At 40.8% G+C, this 25,830-nt stretch overlaps 1 protein-coding gene across 1 annotated transcript in view; it reads right to left on the bottom strand.

Moving 5' to 3' along the window:
• ppm1e (protein phosphatase, Mg2+/Mn2+ dependent 1E) overlaps positions 1-23,174 on the bottom strand; it is a 50,233-nt gene extending 27,059 nt beyond the window's left edge. The window contains exons 1-2 of the mRNA XM_023342038.1: positions 22,043-23,174; positions 21,761-21,954 (exon numbers count right to left, since the gene is read on the bottom strand). Coding sequence (XP_023197806.1) covers positions 21,761-21,945 — 185 coding nt within the window. The 5' untranslated portion in view covers positions 21,946-21,954; positions 22,043-23,174. The remainder of the gene's footprint in view (positions 1-21,760; positions 21,955-22,042) is intronic.
• Positions 23,175-25,830: the final 2,656 nt, after the last annotated feature.

Raw genomic sequence — 25,830 nt, 5'->3', positions numbered from 1 at the left:
GGTCCAGTTCTATCGGCAGATTATGTCACTTTAAAATATCAGAAAAATGTCATGTTATAAATGAGAATCTGCCAGTTAGAACTTCTTTCTCAATATTAAGGAAACTACTGATGTGAAACAAGCTCCTGTTTCTTGTGGAAAAATTACTTGTGAGTTAGTTTTGTCTTATTTCAGGTGTAATAAAATAGTTGCATTAGAAGCAAGTCAAATACTTGGTAAAGTTTTGTGTTTTTGTAGTGTAAAAGACATTTGACTTCCTGATTTAATTCCTTGAAATTAAAACTGTCTCTTTAAGAACTCCTGCTGTTTCTGAAGCTCCGCCTCCAGGAAGTCGTCCCAACATGGCTCCTCTCTTAACCCTTAAAGGTTTTTAACAGCGTCGCTCTGAGCAGCAGCTCAGCAGTTCCACCAGACGTTTGCTAATTGCTGCTGGCTAGTCTGAAGGAGCTGAGTGGGGGAGGAGGTGCGCCTCGAAGGCGGGGCTAGGTCCAACCAGCTGAATGGTTGCTATGGAGACTAATGGACTTCTCAAACATGAAAGAATCAAAGCTACACATCAGGGAAAAGCATAAAAATATGATGGAAAAATCAAAAAGTGAAACTGCAGCAATAAAAGCGCTTCTTGAGCAGCGCCACACGGACAGTGATTTACAGTGCTAACTCCCACCTCCTTGCTCTGATTGGTTGTTTCCAGTTAGCACTGGAAGAAAACTGAGGATACAAATCTTTTTCACTGATTATCTGTCACAACCTGGAGACATATTCAACAAATGTGTAAAAAATATTTTTATAAAAGTTACTGCAGCTGCAATATCAGATTTTTATTTATCTCCATCTTGTTGCTGCTTGAGTTTGGACAGAGGGGGGCGCTCTGAGACGGTCCAGATATATCGTCCTGGGATTATTGCAATAAACGATGATATTGTTGTTTTGAGACAATTTTAAACTAATAAATTGATGAGATAATAATGCAAGTACAACCTGTAAAGCTACACAGTCAAGGTTAAGAGCAATAATTTGGGTTATTTAGCCATAAAAGGAACTTTATTTTTACAAGTCTTATTTTTATAAAATAAGATCAAATTCAGTTTCAAACTTAATATTTAGTTTGAGCCTAAATGTTGAGCTTAGCTAAATAATTAGCAAGTTAAACATTTATTCTAAACAATTAGCTCACAACTAAATATCTAGGTCACACGATGTGGAAGTGGACTACCAAAATAAAAGCTGGGTAAACTTCATAAAAACTCCTGCTGCTGAGATCGAAGCAGCTTCAGCTCATCAAGTTTAACTGTGACAAAAAGTAAACGGAGGAAGGACAACATGGCCGCTACGCTGTGGGTTTAAATGTAGAAATGATGTCATTTCCTCCTGCGGCGACTTGGACTTAAAGTTTGAATACGATATTTTGCAGCAGCGTTGAGATGATGATAAAAACTATTAATTCAATTTTTTTAGATAACCATGAGTGTAGAGTCATTGTGGGGAAATTAAAAACATTCCTATTTATAACGGGCTTCGTCTGTATCTTTGAATTTATTCTTATGTATTGATGCTTTCACCAAACTGTGGAGAAAATGAACAATTGAAGCCGATGAGTTTTAATGTCTCGATTTTAACAAGAGCACATGAACCTGTCGACTCATTTACAAATACATGAATATAACCCCAGACAAAACACACACACACACACACACACACACACGAAGAAAGAAACTAAACAAAAAACAAACCAACAGACCAATCAGCACAGAGTTTGCCAGTCACATGACCTTCTGTCCAGTTATAAATCATTTAAATGTTTGAAACTCGTTTTTACTAAAACAGCTGATTTTCTCACGGCCAAAAAGTCGTTTGTGAAAAAATCCACAAAGTTTTTTTTCCTCCATGATGAAGCAAAAAGGAAACATTAAGCTGGAATATTAAAATATTTGAGATGAAGATTCACATTTTAGGATTTGATTTAAACAACCATGACAATGATAAAACCAATTTGTCATTTATCATGTTGAATGATAAATGACATGATTAATGCCTAACAAGAAATAAACCATCAAATGAGCAGCAGAACAGACGTGGCGTCCAGCAGATGTGCTGCCTGTCGGCACTAAACGGTAAAACCTGAGCAACGTGATTTGCCCAGATGTCAGCGAGGAGAGCGCGTTCCTTCTACATAACGACCTGAGCAAACATCAGGTCGTTCAGAGCCGCTGTGATGTAACTCTGAGCACGAAACGGCGTGGAAACGAAGGAGCCGCTGGGACCGCAGACGTCAGCGAGCGAAGCTCCACTTACAGACGAAGAGGTGCGAGAGGCGCGACATAAAACTAGAAAGGAGAAAACCTTCAGAGCAGCTTTCAGCAGCCTGGCACAGTCTACAGACTTTAAATGTGGCACAGCGTGAGGAAGACGAGGCGCAGCTTTGCATGTGTCATGTTTCTGAAATGGTTCCGAGTCTGTTGCAGTCAGATTCCAGATCAGCCTCCGCAGCGTACACACCATCCCAGAGAGGCTCCTACCAAACCTTCGGGCTGCGTTATGCAACCTACCGGCTGGATCACTGGTGGAGAGGCGGCGGCCTGCAGGGGGCGTCCTGCCGAATCTGAAGCACCGCTGGAAGATCCTTCAGTTTCATCGCTTTCTCATGTCAGACAGGAGAGAAATCAAGCTAACGCATGGCAGCTTCTAGATTCTAAACTACTTCAATATTTAAAGGGGATCTATTTTGTAAAATGTACGTTTTTATTCTTCATTTGTGTCTCAACTGCCTAAAACAACATGCAGTCATTTTTTGGCAAGAAGTTTTTTATTGTCTGGAAAACGAGTCATTTCAAAAACCTCCCGAGTTTTAAATCACAGGCAGCCCCGTTACCTAGCAACAAGCCCAGCCCGTTACCTAGCAACCCAGCTGATCTCCAGTGTTTGGTCAGCTGGTTTTCCCTCTGCTATACAATGGCTGCTGGAAAAGACAAGAGTTTACTTGTTGACTTGCTGCAGACTGATTGGTTGTGCAGGAGCCTACACTAATGCTTTTCAATGTAATTGTTCATCTGTTGGCAGCCATTTTGTCTGTCAGTGTAATGCAGAGTTCAGGGGGCGTGGTCAGCAGCAGCTTGTTTGGATTTAAAGTGACAACGACCGTAAAGAGGCAGAACTGATCAAACTGAAATCTGATTATCTAAGAATGATTTGGTGAAATAAATGTGATGACCATGTTTTGTTTAGGCCAAAGGCCAATCGGTAAAATTATTTAGTTACAATCATTTCAGTTTGTTTGGAGGAAGAACCACAGCAGCTGGAAGTGGAACAAATTTATCGTTCCTTCTTTTTATAAAGGATTTATTCACTCTAGAAGCTTTTTTTTATTTCAGACAGAAAAGTCGGTCAGAGGGAAGGAGACCAGGGGCAAAGGTCATCAGGTCGGGAATCGAACCTGTGATGTCAGAGGCTCCTCATGTGGGTTGAGCTCAATACCTTCCACCTTTTGTTTCTCTCTATGGAAAAGTAGATGAATAATAAAAAGAGACTGGACTCTAGAAATAGTATCTATGATAAGAACATCTATAAAAGGGAACGTTAAAAGCCATAGCGCTTTTTCTTTTTACAACAAATTTTTACAACATTTCCATTGTTACTGCAGATTCAGGGATTCCCCCTGATGGAGCTGCAGACCACAGGCTCCGGTTTTATAAGAGCATTTTGAACAGAGTCTCACTAAGTGAGCAGCAGTGAAACGGCGACTATTCTCCGTGTGATGAGAGCTAAACAGGGAATGAAACAATCAGAGAGTCAAATCTCACTGAACACAAAACGAAAACGAGTTTTATTTCTCTGTATGCTGCATCGAAATTTACAGCTTCAAAAAAATTAGATTAAAATGACTTTAAATTAAAATTGATCCTACATGCAGTGTTAAGCGGTTTATCCTCCTGCGTGCTGCTGCTGCAGTCAGGCAGCTGAAACCGTTTCTCCAAGGTCAGGCAGGCAGGGATTCTGGCCTATAGCGCGAACTGAACTGCTTTGCATTCACTACACCTGACACAGACACATGACTCATCATCTGAATTATGGGTACATTGTGTGAACAAAGACTGTGGGGTTGCAGCAGCTGCAGCTTTAGCAGCAGCATCGATTAAAGTGACTGTAATGCAGCGAGAAAGAAAGGAGGACACTGCACACTTTGAAGGTCACTGCACTTCCAAAAATGGGATCTCTCCAGAGCGGAAAGTAATTACGCTGGTTTTAGAGACTTTACTGTGAGCCGCTGCTGGAAAAACTCTTATTCTGAACAGAACCAGTGAGGGACCGTAACAAACAACAAACCTGCTGCATATGGACGTTTCCCCTCCTTCAGTCCAGTCGACCCGGTTCTACTGGAACCAGAACTCCACCATCTGCTCCACCTCCAGCTGCTGTGGTTCTGAGTCAGACCAACCTGTTCCCCTCCTGGCCTGTGGGGGCGCTGCACCAAGAACCACTGAAGGAAACCACACAATAACCTCTGAAGACACTGAGAGCAACTTCCTTCTTCACCAGATGGAAACAAGATGGAGGCGACAGATTTTAGTGTTGGAGGATTTCTCTTTAGTCTTTGGCTGAAGACCAGGAGCCATTTCTGCTGCTAGCGCTAGGCTAACATGTTAGCTTTGGTTGGATTTACCCAGAATGCCCTGCGCTGTAGTCCACTTCCTGCTTTTGGAGCGGGCTCCACTCCGCTTGGCGTTCACATTCAAACCGAACCAGAGTTCACTTCAACCGAACCCAGACCGAGGTTTGGAGGACCAGAAGTCAGGGGTCAGAGGTCAATTAGCATTCACAACAACTGGACCTAACTTTCTAGGCAAACAAACTACACTTTGACTAAAGTGGACTGAACAGGTGTTTTATGAAACATCTGATGTTCTTGGTGCTGCCAGCTGCATCGACATGTTAGCCACTACAGCTAGCATCACTACATACAGAGTCATGGTCTGATTTCTACAAAATTTGACTTAAATTAAAGCAGAGAAAATTGCAGATGTTTTGATATGTCAAATATTTATTCTGCCTTGATATTAATCCATAAACAGTTTGGTTTCTGTCAGTTCTGTCAATATGCAAGAAAGGACTGAACAAAGGTCTTTTATATTTGCCAATTCAATTTCACATAACTGCACCTGCAGCACACATAGTTTGTTAAATGTGTAATAAGATTTAAGATTTTGTGAACATCGGCACGTTTTACAAACAGACACATTTAGTCCAGATTTTGTCAATTTATCAAACTTTCCCACTGAACAAAACACAGAAATCATTTTTAAGCCTAAAATTGAAGCAGTTGGTCGACGTTTTGGTGAAATCAACGAAACTAACTTTAAATATAGTTTGTCATAAGTAAGATAAAATCTGCAAATGTCTTGAGTGACATCGTGAAGGGAAACTGTTCCCAGGTCTGCTGAGTTCCACCATCAAACTCAGTCATTTATTCATTTTACCACCAATAGAATCAGATTCGTGCCACTAAGAGTTTTAAGATGATTAGTTTACTTCAGATGATGCCATCTGAGTGAAACTACAGTTCAAACTTGCAATGTTCAGCCTCTTATTTAAACACAATCAAAAAACACGCTTTTTAAAAGTATTTTACTTCTTATGTTTATCGATATGCTGCCCTCAACATTAATGTTCAGAGTGGCCTACTTTGTCTTTTTGAACCTGTTTGCTAGTTTAGCAGCAAAGCTCTCAGTCTGTGCAGAGTTTGCATGTTTCCCCATATTTGCATGATTTGCCACTGGCTGCTCGTCTTTTCTGCCAGTTTGGGCCAACAGGATGAAATCATGACAGTCATGGATCGTTCGGAGGTCAGCGGAAAAGTTTTAATGTTCCTCGTTTTTTACAAGAATGGAGAAATAATTTTTGTTCAAAAATTATTTCTCCATTCAGAGCCACAACTGAAAGATGTGCGTGACTAATGTGGATATTTGAGTTTGATATTGTAATTTTATGTAAATAGTTTTGTTGACTGTGGCGATTCTACTGCCAGCCTGGATCACAGCAGAGCTCAGCTTTAGCTGAAACGTCTTCTGACTCTCTTTCTTACTCACTGGAGAGTAAATTATAATTAATTCATCTGTCTCCAAACACTTACATAAAGTATTATGAAACAAATCTGTCCTTACCTGCACCACTCATTCAATGCTGCATCTTACAAGCACTGACTGCTGCAATAAGTGCAGCACAACGTTTATTATAATGTATAAAAATATAAACTACACATGAGAGTCAATAATTATAATAATAACAAAGTAGCAGTTAGGGTACAAATGTACAAATAATCCAACAGAAATCCATTGATAAGATCAAGTTAGCATTGGCATGCTAGCATTGATGCTAGCATGCTAAGTAATACCATTAGCATGTTTTCTTGAAAATGCTAAGACGGCATTGACGTGATAGTATGTTAACATGCTATGTTACCATTAACAAGCTAAGTTTAACAGTTGGAGAGAAAGGAATCAAGAATTTTTTAAATATATATTTTGTGGTAACTGATTATTTTGATTATTTTTTTTACAGTGTACATATTTTGACACTGTCAAAATACTGTATGTACGAGTTTAAAAGTCAAACTTGTTTGACTTTTAAAAACAGAGTTTGTGTCCTTCAGATTCTCCACTTTATCATGTATAATAATTTAAATATGATAAATCACGGAGAATCTCATGCCTTATAAATATGTAATAAGGTTTTATCACAGCTAGCTCAAGCTACTTTTAGTAAACTGTTAAATATGGAAAAACAGTCAGAATTTCAAACAACCTACAAAATAACTGCAGCATATTATAGTGGATAGTCGACATTTGTTCATATTTTACGCAACCAATCTTTTAGAAATGTTTACCTTGTGCATTAATGTGCATGTAATTCATTTCAAACTTTTCTCGTCTTAAATTCAAAACAGTAAATATCAGGGATGTTCCGATACCGATCATCCATGAGGCCGATCTCTGCCCATCACCTGGATTGGCTGTTAATTTTCCGCTTTACGTATAAATGATACTAAATTATCTGGCAATAAATTGACCTAATTTAGATATAACAGACATATTTGACCACATATCTAAAATCAGTTTCAGTTCCCTGCTGCAGCTCAGCTGCTGCTCGCTGTGACAGTTCACCGTCTGGAGGTTCAGCGGCTCCGTCTGAAATATCACCTCCAGTAGCGACGGTCCAACAGCGGGAGCAGAACCGGCGTCTCGCTCTGCAGCTCAAGACTTGAATTATTGTTCATCTTTCTGACCGTGTTGGAAGCTGCGCTGCTCTACCTGCTGTCTGGATCCGGACGTCTTTGGTTCCTGCGTTGAGCCTCCATGCAGCCAAATCAATCAAGTGTTTGGTTTTTAAATATCTTATTAGAGTCGTTGTGTTGATGCATTGTGATGAGCTTCGCCCCCCGAGGTCATTTCCCACCTAACCCTCCTCCATGAATGACAACGTAAAAATTTCCACCTAGAAGTTATGAATTATTAACCAATCGCATTTTTATGCTAGTTATTTAGTGAAGAATCAAACATATAGAGAATTCCTCATCACATCAGAAAAACATTCTATCCATCATCCAGCATGCTCATCTTAGTGGGGCTAAGGGGTCAAAGGGCAAGAGAAACATCCCGTCCCGGGAATCAAACCCAGGATCTTCTAGCTGCAGGGCAGCAGAGTCACCAGCTGCTCCACCGAGCCGCTAAAGACAAACATCAATGTTACGATCTGAGGGCGTTTCCTGCAAAACGCAGCAAACCTCTGACCAATCAGGCAACACTTCACACAATCAATCAATCAATCAATCAATCAATCAATCAATCAATCAATCAATCAATCAATCAATCAATCAATCAATCAAGTTTATTTGTGTAGCACAATTCAGCAACAAGGCGTGTCAAAGTGCTTTTCATGATAAAAACACCAAAAATACAAAGTCATAGAAACAAGCCACACGTGGAATGATTCAACCCGACCCGATCAGAACCTGCCCGGCCCGGCGTCGAGTTCAGCATGCGGACGACTCTGCAAACAAAATGTTGCAATTTCAGTTAAGAACTGATTTCTCCAGTTAGCATGAAGCAGGTCAGGTCCTAAAGCTGCTGCTGGCCACGCCCACTCAGCTCTTACATTGCAAACTGACGTGCAGTTATACAACCATGCATCTTTGAAAAGCATTAGTGGAGCCTCCTGCACAACCAACCAGTATATAGCAAGTCAACAATTAAACTCTTGACTTTTCCAGCAGCCATTGTACAGAGCATACAGCAGGAAAACCAGCTGGCCAAATGCTGGAGGGTTGCTAGGTAATGGGCTTGGCTTGGCTGGGGTTGCTAGGTAACAGGCAGAGCCTGCTGATTTGTGACGTTATTTTCCAAAGGTTTTTGAAACGGCTTATTTAGAAAATAATAATTTATTGCCAAAAAACGGCCTGGTATTTTTTAAAGATGTTTGTAGAAGGAGTTGAGACCCAAACGGAAGTACAAAGAAAATGTGAGTAATACTTTATGAAGATGTTGAACCACACAAAGTGATTGAGTTTTTCAAGCTGCTCTAGAAAGAGTGGAAGCCTCAGAGGATGAACTTCTCCAGGGAGAGCAGATCTCCCGGCTGGATGTTGCTCTGATTAAAGCGTGGACGCCAGCGGAGCGACAGATGGCAGCAGGGAAAGTAGGACTTCCGTTTAATGAGCCGTCAGCCTCCAGTTCATGTCAGCGTTCTTTACCTTCACTCCATTCAGGACCCTGGATTTTAACTGGGAGCTTCCATGACAGATTCTGTGTACAGTGACTCTGCTGCTGCAGTGTGTATTGTGTTTGAAACTAGTTCAGCTGGAAACCAGGTCACTCATTCTTAGACGGTGCAAGTGGGACTTTATTGGATGGTCTGATTTTTTTTCCTGTTACAAAGTGAGAAAATCGTCCCTGCAGATCCACTTTGGGTTCTGGACTGCATCTCTGCTCTGGATCGCTGCCATGGCGATGCTCTCAATACATCCCTGTGGCTCTACCTTGCTGCTGAAGCTGAGCGTCTGACCTGCGACGTCCTAGTTAAAGCAGGTAGATGAACAAATGGCCAGAAATGTCGAAGAGCCGCCATGATGAACGGTCGGGAAAAAACTCCGAAATCCTCCGGTGATGTCGGACATTTTTCATCACTTCTTTGTCTCTGATTTAGAAAAACGATGGAAACTAAAACTTGATCATCCCGACTCAGATTTACACACTTAACTGAGAATCCAGAAAGTATTAAAAATCTTGATAACAGAATTTATACTGTAGATTGATGAAGCAAAGTCATTGCAATATCTGTTTTTATTCTATTTTCCTTATAAAACTTATTATAACAACAAACATAAAATTACAACAAAATGTTGATGAGCACAATTTCAATTTTAATATTATATTTACATATTGCCACTGGCAATATACAATATATTATATTTGTTATTAGTTTCATTTTTTATTGGTTTCTGGTTTCTTCATTCTGCAAAAACATTTTTGTTATTTCAGACAAAATAATTTGGAGATTATTGTCCACTATTGTTTTCTGAATGAGTTAACAAAACTTATAAGTTCAAAATGAGCTGGAAATTTGCTGTAACCTTTAAAAGTTTTCCTGGTTTGGAGTCAAAATGTCTGAATTTTGCCTGTTGATGCGACTGACTTGAAATAAACGTCATATAAATATATTTGAACTCAGCAACTGCTTTCAGTCAAACCCAGCACAACCTGAATAATGATGATGATGATGATGATGATGTCTAATATTGTTCCAAACGGGATTAAACTGTTAAATGAAACATCTGATTAATCAATTAATCATCAGAATAATCTATAGACTAATCAATGAGATGATAGCGCAGCGCTAAATGCACCGTCTGCTGATGGTCACTAACTTCATCCTGGAGAAACTTGAACTGTTCCCTCGGTTCAAACTGCTGAGTCAGCAAAACCAGATTTTATTCTCAGACCTGACAGAAACGAAACCGAACCGGATCCAAACCAGTTTCAAACCGGACCGGATCCAAACCAGAACCGGATCCAAACTCTACTGTTTAAATAAATGAAACGATGATTAATGAGCAAAAAGCCGTTTTTTGTTTTGTTACCAGAGGAAAGAGATTCATCCGCAGCTCGAAATGAAACATCTAATTCACAGTTTATGCACTAAACTCCTCATTTCCTTCCTTTCCTTGAGCTTCTAGTTTGGTCTAAAAAACCCATAAGTTTAATTATTGAACTAAAACTTTGGCTTTATCAAAGGAATAAATTCATCCTAGATTATTTTTCTTTCCATACAAAGTTCTCCCAGGTCAGATTCAACTTGTTCAGTTTTTCTTTTCCTTTCCCATAGAAAGTATTCCTGGTTCAGTGTTAACAGATTTTCCTGAGAAAAGTGATGAATTTATTGTTGCCAACTTCAATTCCCTGTTTTCATTTGCTACTATTAGCTTTGTGTTTTTCTCTTCCAAGTTTGTTTTGAGTTTCCTCCAGGAAACTTGAACTCAATTCACTTTGACTGAATTGAACTGGATTCTCTATAACTGGCTATGAACTGGGCTTGATTATTTGGATATTTGCTACATGTTGGTTCTCCAGAAACAAACTCAACAGAAGTGAATCAGCAGGAAGTGAAAACAGTTTGACCGTTTTAGCAACATTTACCGTTTTCACCAGGCAGATCAGAATCATTGCATTAAACATTCAAAACATTAAAAGTATTAGAAACATTAAAACATTAGAAACGGTTGTGGGCCACAAAATTTTAAACTAGAAATGCAAAGGTAATAGCGCAGCTAGCCGTTAGCTGCTAACGTGGCTAAAGTCGTAGCCACTTTGGGTTTTTCATTCAAACGTTTGATGAACTTTGGCTCAAATAGAAGCAAAGTTCTCAAATAGAGCACTTTGCTTCTATAGAATAATAGATTACTCAATATTTGCTAATTGCATTAAGTAAACAAATTGTATTGACTAAGTAATATTCTTATTTTTGTATTTTTTCCTGTTTGTGCCTCAATAAGTTTGAGACTTAATTAATTAGTCAAGTCAAATTAATTGCATTTATTGCCAAACTGAGGAAAACATTTATGGTTCCTTATATATAATAATAATAAATCACACACACATACAGTAACTGCAAATTTCTCAGATGTTTCTTCCAGCTGGTTTTAACGCGCGCACACCTCCAGACTCCCAACACACCAACTGCTTCAACCGCCCCCTATATGCACACACACACACACACACACACGCACACACGGGGATCTCTCTCTTCTTGCTCTCGTCTATTATTAGATGTTCAACCCAGAGACAAACTAATGACACACTGGAATGAATCACCAGAGCTGCTGCCTCTGACTAGCAGCACATCCAGCAGACAGGAAGCCCACACACACATCACACACACCATCAGAGACATTATTACACACACCATCACACACACCATCATCCCGTCCCGTCTCCCCTGGCTGCAGGTTTTCACTGAAATGAATAAAAAATCTAAAAGTAAAAACTCTTCTGTCTGCTAGTTTCACAGCAGGGAGTTTAAAGTTATGAGTTTGGAAAATTTATCTTGATTTTAATTTTATCTTGAGGATTTTCCACTCAGTTTGATTGGGAACCAAAAATTGAAACATTTGTAACTTTTTCAGCTGCTGGTTTTTTCTCAACACAGAAATTTTATCAAACAGCAACAGAAACACAAAGACGAATTAAACTGGTTATGGTTGGTTGTAGTTGGTTATGGTTGGTTGTAGTTGGTTATGGTTGGTTGTAGTTGGTTACGGTTGGTTGTGGTTGGTTACGGTTGGTTGTAGTTAGTTACGGTTGGTTGTAGTTGGTTACGGTTGGTTGTAGTTGGTTACGGTTGGTTGTAGTTGGTTACGGTTGGTTGTAGTTGGTTACGGTTGGTTGTAGTTGGTTACGGTTGGTTGTAGTTGGTTATGGTTGGTTGTAGTTGGTTATAGTTGGTTGTAGTTGGTTACGGTTGGTTGTAGTTGGTTATGGTTGGTTGTAGTTGGTTACGGTTGGTTGTGGTTGGTTACGGTTGGTTGTAGTTAGTTATGGTTGGTTGTAGTTGGTTACGGTTGGTTGTGGTTGGTTACGGTTGGTTGTAGTTGGTTACGGTTGGTTGTAGTTGGTTACGGTTGGTTGTAGTTGGTTACGGTTGGTTGTAGTTGGTTATGGTTGGTTGTAGTTAGTTATAGTGCATCTAGAGAAACTCATCCATGCCTTCATCTTCAGTCGTATTGATTATTGCAACAGCGTCTTCACAGGTCTGTCCAACAAATCAATCAAACAGCTGCAGCTGATCCAGATGCTGCTGCTGGCGTTCTGACTAAAACCAGGAAGATAGAGCACATAACACCAGTTTTAAAGTCCCTCCACTGGCTCCCTGTAGCTCAAAGAATAGACTTTAAAATTCTGTTGTTAGTTTATAAATCACTGAACGGCTTAGCACCACAATACATTAAAGATCTGCTGCTGTTGTATCAACCTTCCAGACCTCTCAGGTCTTCTGGTTCTGCTCTGCATCCCCAGAACCAGAACCAAACGAGGAGAAGCAGCTTTCAGCATCTATGCACCACGAATTTGGAACAAACTTCCAGAAAACTGTAAAACAGCTGAAACACTGACTTCTTTTAAATCTAGACTAAAAACCCACCTGGTTAGGATTATATTTGAAACGTAATCAATTACAAATTTATTGATGGAACCTGAATTAATGTCGTGTTTTGATTATTGATTCTATGTTACATTGTGTTTCTGTGTTGATATGATGTAAAGCACTTTGAAATGCCTTGCTGCTGAAATGTGCTATACAAATATAATTTGGTAGATAGATAGATAGATAGATAGATAGATAGATAGATAGATAGATAGATAGATAGATAGATAGATAGATAGATAGATAGATAGATAGATAGATAGATAGATAGATAGATAGATAGATAGATAGATAGATAGATAGATAGATAGATAGATAGATAGATAGATAGATAGATAGATAGTTGGTTGTAGTTAGTTATGGTTGGTTGTAGTTGGTTATAGTTGTTGTAGTTGACGCATTGAACCAATTGTACCGCCCCTGCCAGCACAATTTGTCACATTCTCTTATTTCCAAATTATAATGGTTGTTTGTGAATTTTTGTAACTTTGAATGTTGAGCTGCTGGTGGACTGCTCTAGCGCCCCCTACCGCTGGGCTCAGCAGGTTTTCTGCAAGGTTGAAACCCTGGACAATGTGACAGATGTTCTAACTTTGGTTTGAATGGAGTCTAGTGGACGATCATTTGAAAACACACTTTGATCCCAGTGGATTTGCTCTATTCAGGACTTCCTCAGGCTTGGAGCCAAATAAGAGGAATAACTTCAGCATGTAACGACGGAGGAAGCATTCGCCTTAAAACAGCAACATGTTCAAACCAGCCAGTATACGTGAAGAAATCAATGATTGACTCCCTCAACTATTGCTTTCCAGCAATCAACATGATGGTTTTTATTTTGATTTTGAAGTACTTACCACATCAAACTGAATGCTATATTAACATAAAATAACAGGTTTTCATAAAGAAACGCAGCTATTTCATCGGTAAACACAACAAAAGCAGTAAATATGTTTTGCTTATTGAAGGAATTTACCTCTTCATTAAATTGTAACACCACCAAGCGGTCAAGCATCACAAAATGTTCTTCCAGTCGGGTAAATAAGTGGCTGAAAAACACAGCATGACTACTGAAGCTGATCTGCTCTGTTATTGTCTGATCACTGTTTTAAAACCCACCTACACCTTTCTGCTCGACTGAAAGGCGTTCAGCCTTCTGCTGGATCCAGGCGGGTCATTATTACTCAAGTCTGTTTGTTACTGTGACAACTGCTGCTGCTGTGAAGGAAGTGTGGAGACAAAGGAAAAGCTGTCGAGTCTGTGTTTTCACTGCCAGTTCAGACGAGCGCGGCTCTAAGTGGCTGCAGCCAATGCTAATGGCCGATGCTAATGGTAGCTTAAGTGATACATTAGCTCTGAATGAGGCCTGAAATCTGATCCGCGTTCCTTCAAACTGAGTAAAGCAAACACGGAGGCAGCAGACGGCTCAGACATTTAGATGAAAGATGGAAAACAGAGTTTGATGGATAAAATATCGATTGGTTAAAACTGCAAAGCGTTTCTTGTGTTCTCTCTTTTTCTTTCCCATAGAAAGTATTCCTGGCTCGGTGCTGTTTATGTCCTGGATTTAGTTTCTGTTTCCTTCTCTCTGGCTATAAATACCAACACATAAATCCCTTTTATTGATTATTCCAATTTTCTGTACTTTGAGGCTTAATTTTGTAAAATCTGATTTTCTTTCCACCAATGAACTTCTTGGGTTTCCAAAGTGATGTTAGGGTAACTCAACGATTACGCTCAGATGCACAATTATGCAACCGTACATCTTTGAAAAGCATCAGTGGAGTCTCCTGAACAGCCAACCAGAATGCAGCAAGTCAACAAGAAAACTCTTAACTTCCAGCAGCCATTGTACAGAGCATAAAAACCAGCTGACCAACCGCTGGAGATCAGATGGTTGCTTAGGTAACGACACAGTGCCAGTCGAATGTGACTCAACAGCCAGGAAGGTTTTGAAAGAACTCGTTTTCCAGACACCAAATCATGAACTTATTGCCAAAAACCAGCTGAGTGTTTTTTTAAGCGCTTGGTTTGTTTTTAGAAACAGTAGAAACAAAATGGAAGTTCAAAACCAAGCAAAATGTGACCTTTGAATTATTTAAATTCACAAACCTTGCCAGGTTAAGAAAATATGGTTTGAAGGTAAAAACAACTTGAGTAAAATTGCAATTTTCTCCTTTTTTGGTCACAAAGTTGAGAAGCAACTAAACTTAAAACTCTCAAGAAGAGTTCAGAAATGTTAAAATTACTAAAAGAAAACTTCAAAACTCAAATTTATGCAACAAAAAGGCCTTTGCTCTACTTTTCTATTGACTTTGACACAAACTGATTTGTTTTCATGTCTTAAACCTCAGGAAACTTCATCGGTTGTCATGGCGACTCTTTCTGCCTCTTTCAGCCTCTGGACAACTTGCAGCTCTCACATTCGTTCCTACAGGAAACTCAAAAAGCTGCTCAAAGATTTTCAGTTCCATCTTCCCAGTGACGTGCGGTGAGGTCGTGGCTGGTGAGGCTCTGACTTAATCATAATCAGATTTACAAATATAGACCCCCTGCATGTTATTGTTTCCATAAGGAAATTTCACGCATGCGGACAAAGCTGGAGGGCAAAAACACTTTTCTTCTACATGTCATCATAGCCGCCGTAGAATAATTCTGTTAACTCAATCAAACTTGGACATGTAGATATTAATAATTTCGTGCTCCACAGCAAAGGGAAAAACCGTTAAAGTAAAACTCAAAACCACGTCTTTCTCGCTCTCTGTATCAGCACAGCTACGCGCAGACTCGTTGCCATAGCAACTGACAACAACGCCACAAAAACACTGAAATATTTCCCACACAAAGAGCAGAACATTCAGTCTGTTGCAGTAACATGGTTTTAGGGTTAATGTTTATTGTGCGATTATTAATACGTGATTGCTGTGGTATGAGGAGAAAACTATAAATATATCGCTGCATTTTACTGTATGGCTAGCTCCACGGCTAGCTCCATGTTACTGTCTCTTACTCTGCAGTTGTGGAGTCACAATGTCTGGGATCATGAGCGCCCCCTGTCATGAGGCCAGAGAACTGCCTGCCTCACCTCCAATCTGTTCTCTGGTTTCTGATCGCTGCTCAGCACAGAAACACGTTACACACACAGTTGGTGACAACAAACACTGAACATTATATACATAAGCTAAATTATGGACAATCAGTTTAAATATTAAATGTTTTTAACCATTTTATTGGCGACATACAGACAGGAGGAGCATGCTCCCATAGAACAGCAGCCAGTGCAGTTAGTGAGAGGTTGATCAGTCCAGGTGAGGCTCAACTCACTGCTGCCTCACCTGCTGCGCTCCGAGCATTTGAATGGGAAAATGCGAAAATTCAGCGATTTTGAAGAAAAAAATAATCAGAATTGGTTAAACTAAATAAAAAATAGGTACTTTATAGTACAAACCACAGGGTGAAAAAAGCAATATAAATAATTTTATCATTATAAATTATTTTTCCATGATGACCCACGTCACTGCATCTTCCTCAGGCGAAGATCAAAACTGACAGAAACCAGGAGGATCGAATGAGACGTTTCAACTAAGATTTCATTAAGTCATGCAATGACTGTGGAAGCCAATTCATTCTAGAATAAGACAGAAATGTTGCTGCTTTACTCAGAGTGGCAAGAACAAGATGGAAACTGTTGTGATGTCATCATGGTTTTGATGTGAACCAAAAACGTGATCCGTCCAAAATGAGCTGCAAGACAAAAAGGTCCAACTTTGTCCTTTAAGGTCTCAGTTTCATCAGGAACCAGGGAAATCGGCTCACAGTTTCTACCCAAAGTGTCTCTTTATCAAACCTGAATGCCATTTAATGCTGATCAATAATATAGGCCCAATACAATCCCAGCTGGGCTCCATTTCCCACCCAGATGGGGCCCACACTGAGGGACTGCTGTTTTATTCATGTGTATTTTGTGTATTTTTATCCAAAAATGCAAATCACTGAAACTAAATGGGAAAACAAGGAGATTCTTTGCATCCAGATCTGGATGACCTTTTCATAAGCAAAACATGCAGCACAGAGTTTAAGGCCAATTTCACCATCTGTTAAAATGAAGGTTGACTCTGTGAAAAGATGGAGGAGAAACTTGTAGCCACTTTTGGACAGAATGAAGATATTTCTCTAGTTTTAGCTGCACGTTTCCAGGGAGAGTGTCGATAACACAACCCACCTTTTCTTACAAAAGTTATCTAAAAATGTTATTTCAGAAGAAAGTTTGTGGTGGTTTTGGTGAATCTCACACTTGTTTAGCCAAGAGTTGTTTAAAATATAAATGTTTATAGAAATCTGCTTTGGGTCAAAAGCTAACAGCTTCTTCTGACCTTTGCTGACCTTTTAGGTTTTCCTGTAATAAACTGGAGAGTGATTCATGGACTCCAACAGGCCGAGTGTCCGAGAAGAGAGAAGCAGGAATATTTAACCGAAGACCCATTAAGCTGCGTTTGTCTGGCAGGTTTGACTTTTTACAGAATCAGCAGGACAGATTGAGGCTTCCTGCCTGTTTCAACAGCCGTTCAGTCGGAGCAGAAAACTGTTATCAGTCGTTACCATCACCACCGGAAATAAGCTGAGACTTTATTCACACACTCAGACAGAAACACAAACCCAAAACATTTCAACTCATACTTAAAAACTATTTTATTAAAAATAGACGAGTGTCATCAGCAAAATGGATGAAAACCACAAGAAACCGCTGATAATAAATACTGTAGATCAGGGGTCTCAAACTCCAGGCCTCGAGGGCCACAGTCCTGCAGTTTTTAGATGTGCCACAGGTACAAAACACTGGAATGAAATGGCTTAATTTCCTCCTCCTTGTGTAGATCAGTTTTCCAGAACCTTAATGACCTAATTATTCTATTCAGGTGTGGTGCAGCAGAGGCACATCTAAAAGTTGCAGGACTGCGGCCCTCGAGGACTGGAGTTTGACACCCCTGCTGTAGATGGATGAATAAATTGATAAATCAATGAATAAACTGATAAATAAATGGTGTGATGCTAACCATTAGAGTGTTTTACTAGCAGCTGGTTGAGCTTCTAGCTCTTTCTGGAATCAATAATTATTGATCCCAAACGTTTGGAGTTGCTGATCAGTTCTGCATGCAGGTTGATAATATCAGAGCATGAATATTTTATTGTGCTGCCTGAAACAAGATGCATAAAATAAATTGGAGGCTAAATATAAAAATGGCTTATGAAGTTTATGAATTATGTTTGACAGCATAATTCATAAACTATGTGAGACCAGAGCCTGAAAGTCCTGAAAGCAGCAAAATTTCACTTTGGGTGGAAAACTGCAGACAGCTTCGCTTTACAAAAACTTCAACAGGAAAATCAAACCAGAAACACCTTCAGAGTCGGTTCTTAATTACCGTAATCAGATTACTAATTTAGTGATCGATTAATCGTCAAGTGGAGAAACAGAAAAATGAAAGAACATCATATTCAGAGCAGTAATTATGCCAAAACTGTTTAATAAATATGTAAAGCTTCTTAGTTTGTAAAATATATTTTACCCAGAACTCTTCCAGTGGCATTTTAGCTTCACCTGGATCAAATTTTGTAAAAAGAAAAAATGTCAAACTAAACACATTTTCTATCCAGTTATTAATGTGTTAATAATAAGTGGAGCAGAAACCGTGAATTTTTCACACGTTGATGTGATTTTTAGTTTTGTCGATACAAACAATCAAGCATTAGCTAAAGTGCTACATTATTTTAAGCAATAAAATTTCTGCTTTTTTATTTTTTGAAAAAATTAACAATTTTAAAATTATATAAAGTACCGTATTTTTCAGACTATAAGCCGCTACTTTTCCCCACGCTTTGAACCAGGCGGCTTGTAGCCCGGTGCGGCTTTTCTGTGGATTTTTCTTCAACCACCAGGGGGCTCTCTAGCAGGAAGTGAATCATTGGAAGTCAAAATTGGAAATCAAAGAAGAAAGCGCTGATTTTCATTTAGAACAAGCTCATGCTAGCAGCAGGCACGACGGAGAAATGTTTTCAAACTCATATGATGCAGCTGTTAAGTTGAAGGCTGTCGATCTGGTATAACAGGAGGAAAATGGAGCCGCTGCACGTAAACTCCGCGTGAACGATTAATTGACTTACAATTAATTTTCGGTTAATAGTTTATTTGATTAAAATCAGTATCAATCGATTAATAACGTATGCTTAGATTTTCTTAGTGTTGTAGTTTGGCCACCATCCAGCAGAGGGCGTCGTTGGTCATCCTGAAGTGGAGCCATGGATAACTAAACAAATATGGTGGCCATATCAGAAATGAGACATGAAAGGAACTTAATGCGTTTCTGTTTAGAAATGTAAACACTCGAGAATCTCTTAATGTTGCTTCTCAGCTTCTCTGCTAGAAACTCGCCATGTGCTGCGAAGGCAGGAAGCAGGAAGCAGAAAACAGGAAGCAGGAAGCGGAGAGCAAATGTAACGCGGTAGGAAAAGACTTGATACCAATTAGAACGGTTCAGTTTGAGGGCTACGTGTGATAACGTGAGAAAAACACAAATTTCTGAATATTCATGCATTTAACATAGATGACACAAAAAAGTTCAAATATAATGATGTATTCTTTAAAATCAGCATATTATGAAAAATGATCTTGTCATTCAGCATTCAGTCAATGGTTTTATCTCTTTGTTTTTACCGTCTTCAGTCATTAGACAGACGGCTGACAGCGACCCCCCTCCGACCCGCTTCCGACCCGACTCTGACCCGCCTGCGACCCGACTCCGACCCGACTCGCCTGCGCCCCGCCTGCGACCCGCTTCCGACCCACCTGCGGCCCGACTCTGACCCGCCTGCGACCCGACTCGCCTGCGCCCCGCCTCTGACCCGCCTGCGCCCCGCCTCCGACCCGCCTGCGCCCCGCCTCTGACCCGCCACCGACCTGCCTGCGCCCCGCCTCTGACCCGCCACCGACCTGCCTGCGACCCACCTCTGACCCGCTTCCAACTTGCCTGCGCCCCGCCTCTGACCCGCCTGCGCCCCGCCTCCGACTCGCCACCGACCCGCCTCCGACTCGCCTGTGCCCCGCCTCCGCCCCGCCTGCGCCCCGCCTCCGACCTGCCTGGGACCCGCCTCTGACCCGCCTGCGCCCCGCCTCCGACTCGCCACCGACCCGCCTCCGACCCGCCTGCGACCCGCCTGCGACCCGCCTCTGACCCGCCACCGACCCGCCTGCGACCCGCCCTGCTAACTCTGCTGCTTGTTTTCATTGTTTGGATGAAACTCGCTGTGGGTTCTTCTCTTGACCCACAGTGAATTAAAAACGGTTTGGATCAAATCCAGACAGAAATCTGGTTCAGAATCTCAGATTGAAAATTGACGATCAGAGCTGGAAATATTTAGAAATATTGTAGGGCTGAAATGTTCATCTTTAGATGTGGAAACTTGCAGTGAACTAATTACAATTTTCTGGCCAATCGTAAATATTTAAAAAGCAAAAGTGCAGATTCTGTTTATATTTTATTATTTTTTTTGGCAGAAAAGTCATTAGAAGTATCGATCTATTGCCAATGTGGCAAAGAAAAGGGGATCTTTAGACCTTAGGAGACAAATAAGACCAATTTCACATGGAAATATCGGCCGATCACCAATTTCCCAAAATTAAGAAAATTGGGGCCGATTTATCGGTAATCTCATTTATTGGTGAGATAAAAGTGGAAAGCTGGTAAAAAAAAAACGTTCACACCAAAACAACTTCCAGCTGTAGGTGCAACAAAAAGTTTATTTTCTACAAATTAGCTCAGAGAAGCAGAACTCAGATGCCTGCCACACTTTTCAGATGTTTGAAAAGCCCTGCATGCATTGCTGGTCTATCATAAAACCTCATTACAATAAACTGATGTTTGTTTTTGCAGCTAACGATTATTTTAGTAACTGATTTTTCGGCAGATTTTTCATTTCACCACTTCAGGGTTTTTTTTTGTTTTTGGAGTAAATTGATTCTTTTTTCTACAATTAACCAATTAATAACTGGATAGGTGCTTTAGTAACAGATTCTTTTTACAGAATTAAATATGCAGCCAAAGTTTGAGAAGGAAAAACGTTTTTTATCTTAAATGTAAAGTGTAAATATATTTTGTACAGCTGTGCTCTCATCATCTGGTTCTTTTAGTAAATGGCTATTTTGAGTCTGTAAACTCCAGTTGATGAATAATAGATTACTAAATTAGTTGAGGAAAACTTCAATAATCGATTAATCACGATTAATGGTTTCAGCCCTAGTTGCAACGTGACAAAGTAAAGTGAAACAGCATCCAGCTGGCAAGTGGAGGTTTGTGCAGCACCTATACCCCCATCTCTTCCTGCCCTACATGCCCGGCCGGCTCCTCTCTCTCCCCAGAACACTTTCTGCTCCTATTTTGGATTCTAAACCAGGCCAGGCGGCATCAGGCTCCTCCAGTTTTCCTGGTTCCGTTTGAACATCCGAGCAGATGCCAGGTTAAAGCCCAACACTCCGAACTCTGCGGTAGGTTTCACTGGAGGAACCGGAACCTGGAGTTCCCTCCCGTTCAGGGTTTTTAGTAACGATCGGCTGTAATAACATAACCGGTGGTTATTTTTAGCCCGCGCGAAGACGCGCTCAGCAGCGATGGCTTCCTCCCCCCTCCTACACCACCATGACGCTGTGCTGTTACGCAAAAGCAGGGGTTCACCTTTGGTAGACCTCCAGCTTCCACAGCACGAAGCCAAAACAGCAAAACGGCGCAGAAATGAGCGAATAAACGATCAAGATGCGCAAAGTGACGCGCAGCACGCGCGGGGGACAAAACGGGAGAGGCGAGAATTAACTTCTGCTTTTGGCTCCATTTAATTCCCCACAGCGTCTCCGCAGAGACTCTTGTCTGAACTTGGAGTAGGACACACCCTTCATCCCGTCCAGCAGCAGGTAAGCATGAAGGTGTCGGAACCAGAAGAACCCAGTTTGGACGAAACAAAGCGACCCGATGAAAACCTGAAACACGGAAACGCGCGCATGCCAGGACACAAAGTAAAGTCTCTTAACTATTTGTAGAGGTGCTGCAGGCACAGGTCCAGGCATTCCCCCTCCACCTCGTCCTCCGTCACCAGGTCCGACAAGGGGCGCATCGGCACCGGGTCGCCCTCCTGCAGAGGCAGCCTCATCTCCCGGACAAACAGCTCCAGGAACCGGCGGAAGGTTTTCTCCTCTGCTGCAGAGCCGGCCATCATTTCTCATTCCTGGGCAGAGACGGACACAAAGCACCAAGTTGTCTGAAAAAGGGAGCAGAGTGAGAACAGCCTGCGCCTCCTGCACAGGTATCATTACCTGAATACCTGTGCAGAACCGGAGGAGCGGGGCCCGAGGACGGCCGGTGGTGTCGGAGCGGCGGACCGTGGATCAGACGGACTGGACGAGCTGTCACCGGCTGGACCGAGCCCCCATTCAGAGCCGAGCGGGAGCGCGCGTCGCGTTATCAGGGATTTCGGCTGATCAGGAGGCGGTGACGTCAGAGGGAAGACGGCGTTTGACGTGAACGCGCACGCAGCCAGCGCCGCTTGCTTTGACGTCCGAGAGCTTTTAGTGGAGATGCCATCACGGAGGAGGATGAGTGTTGGGAAGAAGAGCAGTGACCTTGAAATCAAATCTAATCTAATCAGCAATCTCTCCCGGACTTTTTATTTGAATAAGTTAATCATTTTTATCATTCATAGTCAGAGCTGCATGGGAGAGGAATGAAAACAATTATTCTGACGTTTTTCTCAGAATTTATTTATCTTTCCATAACCAAGAAAAAAACACAATGCTGGAAAAAAACAATATTGAAAATCCTGTTAATGACAAGAACACAAAGAATTCAGACTTTCTCTCAGATTTGCTCAGATTGTTTTTGCTGCATGAATAATTTAATTTCTGCTGAATAAATCCGAGACGGTTTCCTGAAACAGTTATGTGATTATTTTCATAACAATATTACTGACATACACCAGCGAATGTTTAGGTATTTATTTGGATTTTGACTAATTGAATTAGAATCTGATCTGAAGGTTCAGACCAGAGGTCAGAGGTCAGCCTGATCTGAAGATGGTTAGGTTTTTAGATGAAATTCTCTTTTCTTGTCTCTGAGCGGAGTGACGGCTTCAGCCTGTCGCTCGTTAGAGACGCTAATCCCTCAGAGGGAGGAGAGTGAATGTGGAGCTTAAACCGTTAGTGGATCACATGACGTCAGCTGACCTTAAATAAGCGAAAAGGTCAGAGGTCAAACAGTTACACATACAGAACAGCAAACACATCCTGATCCTATAAATGACATTGTTCTTTTAAAGCTCGTAGTTTCTGTGCTACACAGATTATAGCATGCTGTTTTGCACATTTTTATTTTCTTATTTTTCTTATCCTTTAAACGCCTCCAGAGGACAGACGCTGCTTTAACGCTAGAAGATATAAATGTATTTGTAATTATCCCTAATTGAATAAATGCAATAAATAAAAAGAAACAATGTTTAGCGTTGTTCATGTTCAAATTTGTTGTGTTTGTTAGAATAAGTTTCTATTTGACTTTTTCATTCATTCTTTTTGAAACTTTTCAGCGTTTTTTGTCTTTTTATTTTTCCCTCTGGTTATGGAAGCTGTACAGCCAAAGCGATTTTTGCTCATTCTGTTTTATTTTTGGACAGTTATGATAGGTAACCGTGGCAACAGGATTGTTTTTACAGCTGGGAGCAGCTGATTGGCTGATTAGCATCTCAAAAGCTCAACAAACTCAAGGCTTCAGGCTGAGAGAAGAAGGAAGTGCAAATCTTCACAGATCAGATGTGCGACTTCAACGTCTCTCAGCTTTTAACAAAACGGACTGAAAAGATTTAAGAGGTGCAGCAAAAGCAATTGAGGCGGATTAGCAGAGCTTGGGGTCATCCAGGACATTACTAAAGAAAAGTGTCTCTTCTGCCCAGATATTGAGCTGTTAGCATCTCACAAACAGCAACAGTCTTCAGTCAGAGGCTTTGCGAGGCTGACTGCTACTGGAGATCCTTCGTGCCCACAGCGTCACCCACAACCACTCTAAAGGTGCTTTGGATGATGTGAGTTGGAAGAACATTTAATTTCACTTTGGGACAAATTAGGTTTTTTAATTTAACTAAATAAAGTAAACGCAGATCAGTTAAGGGGGCAGAAAGTTTTTCCAGCTCCGTAGTTTAACAGAAATCACCTGCAGGTCAGAGGAGAATCTGCTTCATTTCCAGGACAAGCGTTCTGCCTCCAGCACGTTTCCCTCTGCATGTCCTGAATAACAGATTCCCCAGAGAGACGGGTCTGCAACCATTTCCCCTTTTCTAACGTTTTCCCAGAAAAGTCTCATCCTGAACGCAGCACCAGAAGTCCTGCAGCACCAGGCTCAGCTGCAGCACCAAGGTGAGCTGCAGCACCAAGGTGAGCTGCAGCACCAAGCTGAGCTGCAGGCTGCACACAATCAGTTCATCTCAGACGATCAGCAGAGAAAGATAGTTGGCCGATTTACTGATGCCGGGCGTTTTACCAACACACGAAAAGAGGCAGCACATTATTCTAGTTTGAATCTATTTACACTGGCTGCCAGCACATTTTAAAATTCATTCTAAAATGTTAGTATTTACGGTTACAGCGCCTGTTTCTCGCTCGGCTCTGCTTCCAGCTGAAGATCGCAGGCGGCTTTGCCTCCATCTTTGCCTCCATCTTTGTGCCATTTTGATTCTGTTGATTCTTCTAAGAAACAGAAAATTAATTTATTAAAACTGGCTTCTAGGGCGAGCCGTGGTGGTGTAGGGGATAGCGCGACCCATGTTTGGAGGTCTTGAGTCGCCGTTGCGGGTTCAATTCCTGGACCCGGCGATATTTGCCGCATGTCTTCCCCGTTTCCTGTTAACCTACTTTCATCTAAGGGACACTAGAGCCCACAAAAAAGGCTTCTAATAGGTTTTATGTTTCCTTTTAATTATTTATTTGAAATGTTATTTAGCCAGGGAAGCTAAAATCCTCTTTTTTAACAATGACTTGTTCAGGAAATATAAAAACATCACACAGCAGAAAACAGAAGAATATCATAGAACAAAAATAAAAATACAACCAAATTTATATTGACTAAACCAGGGGTGCTCCAGTCCAGTCCTCCAGAGCCGTCCTGCAACTTTTAGATACATCTTTACTCCAACAGAGCGGGATTGGCTCTGATGGGCCTGGCGTAGGCTTAGGGTTAGAGGTTAGGAGTCAGAGGTCAGAGGTCAGGGGTAAGGCAAACCTAACCCATTAACTGGATTCAGGTGTGTTGAAGCATGAAGCATCTGGAAGCTGCAGGACAGAAGCTCTGGGGGACTTGAACATCCCTGGACTGAACAAACTACAACACACAGGATAGGTCAACAGTTTTTCACTGAGTTGATCAAAATCAATATTGGACTTTTTCTTCTGAGCTTTAGTGGTTTTTGCAAGTGTAGCAAAATGAAATGATGATTGGTCCATTGATGTGATTAATTTATTAGAATGTAAAATGCAGGTATTGCTGAAAAAATGGATGAGTGAGGCAACAGCAGGAAGGATTTGGTTTTTCCAGTAATAGTTTAAAAGATGAATTTGTACCAATTTCTTAATCTGGGTGAATGGAGTGATGGCCAGTTAACAAGAGAGCGTAGACGACAATCATGGGTATTAAAACCTGTGGTGGATATTGAGAAAATGTTTGATCTTTGATGTATTCTGTTTTTATCACTTTGTTTTTAATCTTTGTTTGTATTTTAAAGCAGCTTGTGGTTTTCTGACATGTGAAAGGTGCAACATAAATAATATATTCCTTTTGTAAGGCTGCAGCACTAACAGTGATGCACATTTAGCTTGTTCTATTTCTTTAAATGATGAGGGAGGTAGATGGACTTCTTTGGGAAAGTAAATGTCAAAGGAAATTTATTCATTAGTACATCTAAAAAAACAAAACCTGTTGACCAAAGGGCTCTGCGTGTTTAAATGCCAAAGAATGAAAAGTAAATAAATAAACAAGTTTTGAGATTTAATGAGGTTCTCAGTATTAAAAGACAAGCTGTTATAAAATTTCCTCCAAAACATGAAGTTGCCATGAAAAGGACGTC

Source organism: Xiphophorus maculatus, chromosome 11 (assembly GCF_002775205.1).
Source record: "Xiphophorus maculatus strain JP 163 A chromosome 11, X_maculatus-5.0-male, whole genome shotgun sequence".
Taxonomy (NCBI): Eukaryota; Metazoa; Chordata; class Actinopteri; order Cyprinodontiformes; family Poeciliidae; genus Xiphophorus; species Xiphophorus maculatus.
Note: the sequence above shows the minus strand (reverse complement) of the source record. Positions and strands in the feature narration are given on the sequence as shown.